The sequence below is a fragment of the Phalacrocorax aristotelis genome, unplaced genomic scaffold, assembly GCF_949628215.1.
Source record: "Phalacrocorax aristotelis unplaced genomic scaffold, bGulAri2.1 scaffold_57, whole genome shotgun sequence".
In the NCBI taxonomy this organism is placed as follows: Eukaryota; Metazoa; Chordata; class Aves; order Suliformes; family Phalacrocoracidae; genus Phalacrocorax; species Phalacrocorax aristotelis.
The window spans coordinates 277,619-288,742 of NW_027441133.1; the positions used below are offsets into that span (position 1 = coordinate 277,619).

The following is an 11,124-nucleotide window of genomic DNA, read 5'->3' on the forward strand; positions in this document are numbered from 1 at the left end:
CGATTGAATAGGCAACATAGCTAAATTGCCTCCATCCTGGCTATGTCTGCCTGGGGCCATGGATGCCTCCGGAAGGCTTCTGCCCCTGCGCTGGGGCATCAGACGTGGTGAGGCACAGCAGCGGCTTGGCATCTCACCCAGCCTTTCGTTCTGCTTGCAGCCCAGCTAGTCCCTACCCAGCCCTGCTGGCGCATCAATGTTCGGGACCAAGGGAAAGAGCTTTCCTGGCCAGGACAAAGGGAGAGGTGGGTGCAGAGGTGCTTTGTAGGGCAGTGCTGGGAGCTGCAAAGGAGGAATGAGTGTGCCTGACGCCCCCTGCCCATCAGGAGACCCTGCTGCTCCTCAGGGGTGGCAGTGCCCAAGGAGAGGCCGCTGGCTGCCTGCTGCCGGCCCTCGGAGGCCCTGGGACACACAGAAAGGCACGGGGAGCTCCCTGGGTGCCATGAGATGGCACCACAATCCTGCATGGTAAAAAGGAAATGGTATATTTCAATGTGGGCAAAGTCAGGTCTCCACAGACTCAGGGCTTTTCAGGAAAAAGTAGCCTGCAGGGGATTGACTGACTGACCCAACCTCCTTTAGCACTGTTAAGCCTGCCTGGGCTCTGGAAACATCGCTGCCACCACCTGCATGGAGTCCCCGTGGAGGCCGGGCAAGGTGTGGGTGCCCAAGAGCAGCAGCTCGGGCTTCCCTCCCTCCTATGCGTAACCTGCTTTCTGGCCCCTATAGCATGCGTTATGCCAGCTCAGGTGTGTGGAGAGGAGCTTTTGGAGGTGTCCCCATCTCACCTCAGCTTCACCCCTCCTTTCTAACCAGGAGGTGTTGAATAAATGGCTCGGGAGCCCAGGCACAGCTTTGGCACAGTCAGCCTATGCACCTGGAAGGCTGCCCCCCATAACTTCCCTCTCCCCCGGCACGGGTCCTGCCTGGGGTTTCAGTGTCCCCACGGCACACGGTGGTGCCTGCACAGCTCTGGCCTGGGCACCCCGCAGTGCCCGGGCTGTGCGAGCCTCCAGATGCTTCCCCCTTCAGGTCTGCTCCCCTGGGTGCCCAGCACTACTCTTCCTCCTCCTCCCTCCTCTCTCCCCAGCGATAATCCCCTGCCCAGCAGGGATCTGCAGCCCTCTTTCCTGCACTGGCCTTTCCCTGCCCCACCAACACTCACCCACTGCCCAGTGCAGCTTTCACAGCCACCAAGAAGAGACCCACAGTGTCAGACACAGTGGTTTGCAGATGGAGCTTTATGGAACAGAAGGAAGCACTGGTGTTAGCGGCCTGGCTGGCCGGCACTGGTGCTCGTCATGCTGGAGGAGGCTCTTGCTGGACCCCTCTCTCGGAATATTCTGTGCCCGAGAAGCTCTCCTGGGACTATGCCAACGTGGACTGCATCGGCTTCCCCAGAGCTGCGGAGTGGAATACAAAGCTCTGTAGTCTTGTATGCACAGATTGGGGCAGAGCAACACTACAAGGCTAGACAGGATACGTGTGGTGGGATCTGCTGCTGCCCGGAGAGAGAAGCCCCCATGGTCCCTGTAATGCAATCCCAGCCTGCTGCTCTCCACGCCACGAGGGCTGCCAGGAAGACACCCTCTTTGCCCAGGGGCTGCGGGGAGTCGAAGGGAGGGAGGGAGGGTGCTGCCGGGCAGGGGCAAACACGGGGCATGTTTAGAGATCCTTAGCTGGGGGAATCCTCCTGGGGAAAGGCTCCTACCGCAGCAAGGACAAAGCCTCACATCTCGACCTGCCTCTCCCCTCTCCCAGTCACCCCCACGGTCCCATTCAACCCCACAGACTGCTCAGGGCCAGCTGTGCTTGGGGCTGCAGAGAGGCACCTGGCATCGAGGACTGACCCATGCCATTCCCATGGCATGAGATAGGAGAGGACGCTGTCCGTGTCCAGCCCCGTCGCGCCGGGACTTCCTTCCCCCGCCCACAGCTGGGTCACCAGCCTGGCCCAGCTGGCCTGGGTCTGCCCCGAACCTGGCTCACACTCACCTTTTCAGAGCTGAGGACTCCCAAAGGCAAAGCCTCCACTTGTGCTCTGGGCTCTCCTCAGGATCCACGGAGGGCTCTTCTCTGCCCTCTCCCCACCACTCTGCAGTGCCACAAATGCAGGAGGCCTGCACAGAGAGAGAGGGGTGAGCACAGGAGATGTTGCTGGGCAGCAGGGAAGGCGCCTCGAGCTGTGACGGCCCCACACAAGGACAGTCAGCCCCCACGCTCCTCGGGTTTGGGGACCGTCCCACCCTGGCTCCCTGGCAGGAAAGCAATGCTTGTTTCCTAATTGTTTTTCCCTGCCTGTGGTACCTGGGCCTCCACTGGTCTCGCTCTTCTTGCCAAGGCTTCTTGGGTGCCACTTTTGGCCCTTGCCTTCTGCTGGTACTTCTTGCGCAAGGAGTCCCAGAGCTTGCATCGTTCCTCCTCTGTGCACACGCGGGACTGTGCCTGCAGGACCACGGCAATGCCATAGCAGGCAGGGCTGGTGCAATTTTAGCTCTCCCCCTCCCTCCTGCCCCTTCTTCTCAGCATCTCCACCAGCCCCGGTTCCCTCACAGCCCTCTCAGGCCTGACTGCAGAGCCTTTTTGCAATGACCCCTGAGACAAGTGACCATGGGACTGAAAGCGACCCAGATGCCTGCTATCCCAAAGAAGCCTGGCAGTGCCATCGTCATCAGAAACACCGCCAATCAAGCCTTGGGGTGTTTCTGGAGATGACACAAGTGAAGGCTGCCTTCTAAGTGGACAGAACAACCCGCGGCCTCTCGAGAAAGCCATGGGAGAAGTGCTTCAGCCTTCAGCTGAGCACACGGTAGGGGGTCTTGCAAGACGTGACATCCATATAACATTGCTTTTCTACAGGCGGCTATGACGCCGTCCCTCCAGGAGCTCACGTACCGGTCGTGCCCTCCTCTTCCCTGGCCTAGCAGGGGGTGCAGGCTGGAGTCCAGCTTCCCGCAGCTGTTGGCTGCTGCGTTCCTCTTTCCGCGAGCGATGCCACCGCAGCACTGCCAGCTCGCTGCAGAAACACAGTAGGAGGAGGTGGTGTGAGCGCGGGCAGACTGCTCTCCAGCCGGGGCTCCCAAGCTGGGCGCCCACCGCAGCCGCTGAAGGCGGCTCTGCCGAGAGGCGGGTGCCAGGAAAAGCGCCTCTCTGCCCGGGTGCTTCGGGGGGCAGGAGGAAGGGCACTGCAGGAGAGGAAGCACTGCCCGCCTCTGGAGAGATTTACCACTTGAGCTTGTCCTGCAGATCCACCTCCTCGTCCCACTGCCCGCTGCGCTTGCGCTCAACCTGCCCCAGGATGCACGTCACCACCTCCTGCAGGGACCGGTGTGTCCGTGGGGACAAGCTCCTGCAACAGCAAGGACAAAGTTTCTCTGACCCTCCTGCCTCTTCCTGCACCCAGACCCACACATACATGGCCCCATTCGGCCCCACAGCCCCTTTGAGGCAGGAGGAGTTTCAAGCCCTGCTTTGCTCCCTGCTGTCGGGCTCTAGCCCAGCTCATTCCCATGGCTGGAGAAATCTCTGGGCACGCTCTGCGGCCCCTTGGCTCTCAGGGGTTGGCTTCCCTGACCCACTGCCGGTGGCTCACCACCACCACCCCCCTGCCCCAGGCCCTGGCTGGAGCTGGTGCACTCTTACCGCTTAGGGGGAACAGTGTCATCCTCGTGGACTGTGGGTGGACCTTCGCTATCCCCTTCCCACTCCTGCATCGTCATCATTTCCAGGAGGTCGAGGCTGGACTCCTCCGTCTCTGTGCTCGTCAGGTCGCTGGCTGATAATTCGTCAGAGGAACTGGATTCCTGCACAGGAAGAGACTCTCATGCAACGGCCCCACACCCGGAGGGTGCTGCTTCCCAGCGTGCAAACCCCCAGACCACTTCTGGCAGGGACCCTAGTGCGATGGGGAAAACCAGGAGCAGGACCTCAGCACACCCTTGGGGTGACGCCTGCTTGTCACCAGGGTTTCACTACAACCCCCTGGCACCCCTCTTGCTCAGGAAAGGCAGCCGTCACCCGCCCAGCTCCGCTGCAGCAACGCTGCTATGACGGCTGGGGTGCTGGAGGTACCGTGCAATCTCAGCCCCACCTGGAGGAGAAAGTGCTCTTTCTCGGCACAAATTCAAAATACCTGGCTCCTCTGTGTCTCCTTTTCTCGCTCAGCTTTCGCCTCGGGCGTCTCCTTTTGTCTCTTGGCCTTCAATTCAGTTGCTGGTGGGGTTTGCCCTCGACTTGTTTTTGCCTTCGCCAGCTCCTTTTTCTTCTTTTCCTCTTCACCCAAGAATTTCCTGATGTGTTTTGGAAGCCTCTCCTTGCTCTGCAAGTGGTTATTCTGCAGGGCGACCAAAATGCAACAGCAGGCAGCGTTAGTCTGCCCTGCAGAGGGCTGAGCTCTTCTCATTCCCGCCCTCCCTTCTGCCCCTTCTCTTCTGCCTATCTATCCACATCGGTTTGCTCCCGGGCTTCTGCAGGCTCCACCCAAGAGCCCGTCTCCAGTAAGAGGGAGCTAAGTGACTCCTGGGAGAATCGGCAGGCATGGAGCGAGGCCTCTCTACAGCCCGCTACGACACACTCACTGCAGCAGCCTGTGTCAGGTACCTTTTCTCTGCTCTCAATCGTTCTGGCAATGAAGTCGACTGTTCTGGGTTGAACCAGAGGAATTACTTTCTCTTTCGCCTCTATTTCCTTCAAGGAGCTCCCCTGGATGGGCGGCAGCTGCCTGCAAAGACACAACAGGGTGCGTTGGCAGGAGCGCAGGAGGAGCTGCTTCTGCGTCTTGTGCTTCCGAGTGGCGCACCTGCTTCTGCAGCAGCATGCGCTCTGCTTGCCGCCTTGTGATCAAGTGCGCAGAGACAGAGAAGACCCCCCAGGCTGTCAGGCTCAGATGTGCCCAACAGCCCCGCTGTAACTCAGGATGCCCAGGTCTAGGCCCTCTCTTGCTGGACCAATGAGAGGAACAGCGTCCTATGCCCGGAGATACCGCTCCGCCCTCCGGGTCAGCGCACTGAAGTCTGCTCAGTGGTCCAAATCCAGAGTGCTCACGGGCTGGACAGGCAGGTTGGGTGCTGGGGATGCAGCGTCAAAAAGGGGGAGGACACGACCCCATGTGAAAAGCAATCGTGCCACTGAGCTCTCCTGGGCCCTTCCCTTTTGCAAGGCCATAAGCCTGGTGTTAGCATAGAAGAGGCTTCTGGTTAATCAGAGGAACCCTCTGCAGAACCTAACTGCAGAACACTATTCTCAGCCAACAGAAAGGTCGGGGTCATTTCCATCTGAAGGGAAAGCCACACAGGCCTTCCGCTCCTGGAGTGAGCATTGGCAGTTAGTTCCTCAACAGATCTGCACGCTAGGAGCAAGGAAAGAAACGATGCTGCCAGCAGCGTCCCAAGGAGCTACGAGAGGCTTGCCATGCACCAAGAAACCATGAGTTAGTGGAACGTGGGATAACCACGCGTTGAGGTCATCTAGCCTCTGTGTCCAGGAGAAGCGCCTCGCTCCCAGAGAGGTGGGAGCACGGGGTCACCCTCATCGCGTTGTGCAAGTGTCTCACCTGGCACGAGGCTCACTCCTCTCAGTTTTGTGACTCTGCTCTGACTTCACAGTCACTGCAGGTAACCGCTGTGGGGAAAGCCTTGCTCGGTGGAGGAGGCGCTTCTCAGCAAGAGCCTCTAGAGAGAGGAAATGAGACGATTCTTCAGAACATTAACCTGGTGTTGGTCGGGGAACTGGGTGCCTCTCATGTCCCAGTTGCAACGAGAGCAACGTGCAGGTCTGCTCAGGCCTGTGGTAACACTGCTGAAGGTGGTCCTTTTCACCCCTTTGGATGAAAGCCGTGTTTCCTGGGACAGCAGCAGGGTCAGAGCCTTGCACCGTTTGCAGCACAGGCTGGGGAGCGGAGGCCTCCGGGAAGGGGCCCGTCAGCAGTCCCAGTGGCCGTTTGTGGGGCAGGGCTGTCCTGAGGCCTTGTTCCACCATGGGTCGCTGGAGTTTTACCGTCATGGGTACAGAGAGTCACAGGAAGTGCCTCTCCCTCTTCCAGGCATCCTGGGTAGCCTCCGCCCTAATCCCCTGCAGACACGGAGGAAGGAAAACCTACAGCCCCCTGCCAGCAACCCGCTGGTCCCTTACCTTTCTTTCCAGTGCCTTCACCTTTTCCCCAGCCCTGCTCTGGGGTGGCCTTCACGGGTGCGCTCAGCTCCACTTTTGCTGTTGGCGTTTTAGGCACGGTCTCAAGCTTGTACCTGGAAAGAGGAAGAAAGCACCGGGCTGAAGAAAGGACACCGCGTGGTTTCCCACGACAGCCCAACCACGAGGACCATAGCAGGAACTCCAGTGCCTGGAGGGGCAGGCGACGCCCCGTCGGCCCGTGCCAGTGTTTCCATCCTCCCTCTGAGAATGGTCGTCTTCCCACAAAACTCCCTTGCTGCTTCTGGGGAAAATGAGACCTCTCCTACTCCTAGTGCACGTGGCAAGCAGACTAATCTCTAGATTGCGAATCTTGTCCTCCAAGTTTTTTGTAGAGCCTCACAGATTCCTGCTCTTAAGGAGTCACCTCCCTCCCCTCAGTCGTCGATGGCACTGCACAGCAATGTTGGTACCAGACAGAGCTCTGCAGAATCCCACCAGACGCAAGCTCCCGTTTGGACCCCTCTGCCCCTTGGCCCCAAGCAGAAGGCACTCTCATGCATGGGAACGAGAAAGAGCTGGAGAAGCCTGCTGGAAAATGTTGCCTAAATGCCTCTCTTGGGCCACAGTAGGACAGAGGCATAAAGCGTTGTCGCTGTCCCGTCTTCCTCCAAATGAAGTCAAGCTGAACGAGAGCAAGCAGGGAGCTCCCTGCCAACGAGGCCTCTGAAACACTCCCTCCTCAATGCCATCACGAGTACAGTTCTCAGTGCCCGGCAAGGCAGGCGTCCCAAGCACGAGGTGAGAAGCTGCTCGCCTGCTCCGCCAAGGGCTGCAGGAGCAAACATACCGTGGTAGGACGATAACACGTCCAGAAGAGGTCTGGGCAGCAGCGGTGTCATGGCGTGAGATGACCGAGTCCCTCACCTCCGACATCTGCAACGAGGACGGAGACAGATGGCGGGAGATGGGGCCGCTGGGAAGGGCTGGCTGCTCAGCCCACCTTAGGCCAACGCAAGCACAGGGCCAGAGCAGGCAAAGGGCTCTGGCCTCTGCAAGCCTTGCTCTGCCTGTGCCTCTGCTCCCTACCCCGAAGAGTGGGGCGAGCGGCACTCCCCACCCACCATCAGCGCTGGCCTTTTGCCACACAGTGAGGCCCCTCTGGGGGTATCTCTTGCAAAGCCAGACCATTGCACGCAAGGGAAGCGCTCCACAGAGAGCGTGCTGTACTGTGCACCGCGAGGAGCCCAAGGGGCTGAACAAGGCGTGGCAGGGCGGGAGAAAGCAGCCCCCCAGTCCCCAGGACACGTTCCAGAAGAACCAGGGGTGGCCCTGGGAAAATGAAAATCCTACCTCAAGAAGAGCCTGGAACATCTGTCCAGTCCCATTCAGCCTTCTCAAAAAGTCTCTGTAAAATCTCATTTTTACGTCTTTTCCCTCTATGATCAGCATGCCCACGTCGCTCCAAATGAGGGCAACGTTCTTGCTCTTCTCTAGGCAGGCATGGAGAAGAAAGATGGTCCTTTCCATGCAAAGCTGCACCGTGCCCTCAGAGACAGCGTTGTCGGACGCTATCCGAGCGTACGGCAGCTGCTCAAAATGTTGATGACCTGAAAAACAAGAGAAGAGGAACACACCAGCTTGCAGAGCTGCCAGGCAGGCTGCCGTCAAAGGTCTGCAGCTTCCAGGCCCTCAGGCAATACATTGCTGCTGAGTTGCCTAGCTGGGACAGCGCTCCGAGGAGAAGCTCGCATCGTCCCTTCCTGTTCCAAGTGGAAAGTGAGGTGCGGGACGGACAGCTCTGGTTTCTGCGATACAGGCGGCTCTGGCTTCTCCAATACAGACAGGGGAAGGGAGAGTCTTAGGTGCTTGGCAGGAAGAAGAGCCATGACGCAGGACAAGGTGGGGAGACAGGTGACAGGCCTCACGGCAAGCTGGAGGCTGCCAGGCCATTGGAGCCGTGCCCACATTCGGTGCTCTCTTGGACATCAGAGAAATGCACCCCAGGCACAGACCCAAGCTCTCGGTGCCCCCCAGGCTCCTACGACAGCTGCTGCAATGGCAGCAGTGACTGGAAAGCACAGGCATCGTGGTCGCTGGGTTTTGGAACAACCCCTCTTTCTGCCCTGGGTTTCCCCTGCTTTCCCCCCTTTCAGTCTGTCTGCTTACCAGGAATGTCTACGCAGCCGTATCGGAGGTCATGATCCCGCGCCAGAGTGTTTGCAAGATGAAACACGGGTCTCTCCACAACCACCAGGCCCTTCTCCTTGCTGGCTACTCGCTGTCTGACAACCACAAAAGTCCCAAGTCCAGGAATGCGGACAGCCTGAAACAGGTGACATGGCGGATCAGAAGAAGTCTTGGAGGGACAGAGGGATGACTTGTCAGAGAATGGGGATGGTGCTTAGCGCCCTGGCCAGGCCTAGGCACAAAGGAGCGAGACGGGCTCTTTGGAAACCCTGGGAGAGGACAAACTGCATCTGCACTTTTCCCTCTCACTCCCCTTCACCTTCACCTTCACGAAGAACCCAATAGTGCAGGAAAAGCTGACAGCCATCCTTTGGCTCAAGAAGACGAAAGGCGGGGCGGGGAATTCCCACACTTGGAATAAACCCTGAAGTCTCCCAGGTTTTGTCATGCAACTCTGACCATGGGGACTCCAGAAGCCTAGCGCTTTTTCTGACCCTAGGCCTGGACCTTATTGCACAGCTGAATAGGCAGAGGTGTCGGTGCGTGGCACATCTGCGCATCGCAGCATCACGCTGGGGCATCGTTTCTGCTTTCAAGGAAGGGCAAGAAAAATTGCACTCCAAGGCAAAGGGCTGTCAGGACTTCATTGGCCTTCATCAGGATGTGAGGGGAGGAGAAGGAGGTAAGCCCCACCTGGTGGAGAGCCAGCTGTTGGCTGAGGTACCATGAGGAGCTGGCCCAAATCTTAGCAAACTCTGGAAAAACAAGGGGAAGATATGTCATGCTCTGAAGCAGCAACCTCAAAACCATTCAGCCCGCTCCTGCCCAGGGACCGAAGCAGTTTGAGCACAGGCATTTCAGATGGCCTCTCTAGAGCCCGGCAAGAACCAAAGGACACCTCAGCCTGCCTCCAAGATGGCTCCTTTCCTTTCAGGCGCAGCTCTCCAGGCTGTGACCCGCTGCCATGGGAAACCAGCAGCGCATTGCCACGTCAGCGAGGGCAGGGTGCTGTGCTCCACAGAACCTCAGACGCTCAGGGCAGGCCCTGGTGGCTCCCCAGCAGGGGCCAGTTTCCCTGTGTCGCACCTCCAAACAGACCAACTCCACACGGCCCACGAGCACCTTCAGCTCTCCCGTTCACACACGAGCTCAGGGTGGCACCGCCCACCACCCGGCAAGGAGCAGCCCTTTGGGGCCACGGACTTCTGCCCGGGGTGCCCCAGGAAGGCAGGGGCCACGTCAGGAAGAGAACCAGGAGCTGCCGGATCAGCCCCCCAGCCCTTAGGCATGGTCAGGCTGGTCCCTCCTTGCAGTCACCAGCCCTGAGCAGACACCCCCACAGCCCTCGGGCTTTCCACGCCTGTTTTCAGAGATGGCCTTGACCCGGCAACGCTTACGCAATTGGGTCCGAAGGCCTTACCAGAACTCTTGAGCTTCTTAATCGTTGGACACAAGTGAGGCCGCAAGAAGCGGTCGTCTGCCATCTTAGTTCCACCCTTGCTCCAGGTCAACAACTGCAGCAGGTGGCTGGCCAGTGGCGTTCTTGCTTCCTGCAAAAAGCCGCCTCCTCTCTGCTCTCCTCCTCTTCCTCGTGTGCCCTTCACCAGCCCCAGTGCTGTGGCACTGCCTCTCTCCGCCTTCTCCTCCTCGCTGCAGAGCAGCTCCTCCGGAGCAGCGCGGTGGCGAGAGCAGCTCCCAGCACCTGGAGTCACCTCTGCCTCGCCGGGGTGTGTGGGGTGGATGCTGGTCACGACCCGGGAAAAGGGGGCTTTCCCATTGTGACCCCAGACCGTGTCACAGAGGGGCTGCACACAGCCCACCCCCTCCCCACCCGCCCAGGCCCTGCCAGGGGGCTTTGCAGTGGGCAGGGGCTCCAGGGGGCTGCCCCCACCTCACTGTCTCCTGACCAGGAGGGGGTTCCCCACGCTGGGGCTCACCCCCGCCATCTCCCCACATGGCGACACCGGGCTGTAAGTGCTTAGGGGCTTCCTTCTGCCCTTCCCTGCTTCTTCCTGCCTCTCTCACCCAACATGTCTGGAGCGGGGGGCAGCGGGCTGCCCCGACTGGCAGAGGTTTGGCAGGCGATGGCTGTTCACATCTCTTTTGGAGCTGGTGGGAACCGTCTCCAACCGGCCCCAGCAGCACCTGTGCTGCTCCCACGCAGGTCCCGCTGCAGCTCCCGCTGCTCACCCCTTGCCCCCCCCAAACGCGTGTTTAAGGACCCTTGGGACATGCATCCGTCACAAACGCTGCCTTTAGCATCCTCACAGTGGAAATGAACTGCACCCCTGTGCCCTCAGAGCAGACCACAGGGCTTCCTCCTAGCAGTGGGGCACGGATATTGCGGAAATCCCAGCACATTCCCCGCCAAGTACAAGCAGCGTAGGTCGCTCCTTGACCGTCGGGGCATCCCACCACCCCACCAGGCCTTGCCGGAATGGCATTACCTGTGTGTTGCAGCATCCAGGAATGGCCAAGAGCTGTGACAAACCTAGGTGCTAAGGCAGAACCTGGCTCTGCCCAATTTACTTAAAAAAGAATGATAACTCTCTATTTTTAGATCCATTCCGAGTCTCCTGGAGAGACTGCGCCAGTGGCAAGAATGCAGTCGGCAGGGTTGGTAAGGAGGAGGAATACATTACGCTGGGAGAGCTCACGGGTCTGGGACTTTGGCCTTTTCTTTGATAGCCATATCAGCCCATTTATTAAAACCCGGGTTCTTCTTTGCATCATCATTATTGTAATTACCATCATTGTTCTTACTGCAAACAAGTTCAAAGCTAGAAACCTAGAAGTAGCTCTGGCTGT

At 59.0% G+C, this 11,124-nt stretch overlaps 1 protein-coding gene across 1 annotated transcript; it reads right to left on the bottom strand.

The window, feature by feature from the left end:
• Positions 1-1,222: 1,222 nt before the first annotated feature.
• On the bottom strand, positions 1,223-10,262 carry LOC142050930 (uncharacterized). Its single transcript, XM_075080142.1, has 16 exons — positions 10,213-10,262; positions 9,737-10,059; positions 9,010-9,071; positions 8,296-8,452; positions 7,555-7,736; positions 7,054-7,062; positions 6,130-6,337; positions 5,552-5,669; positions 4,600-4,720; positions 4,133-4,333; positions 3,643-3,803; positions 3,227-3,349; positions 2,896-3,016; positions 2,308-2,445; positions 1,996-2,120; positions 1,223-1,403 (listed from the first exon to the last, which is right to left on the bottom strand). Exons 1-16 carry the CDS (start codon positions 10,260-10,262, stop codon positions 1,268-1,270), a joined length of 2,235 nt encoding a protein of 744 aa, XP_074936243.1. The 3' UTR covers positions 1,223-1,267.
• Positions 10,263-11,124: the final 862 nt, after the last annotated feature.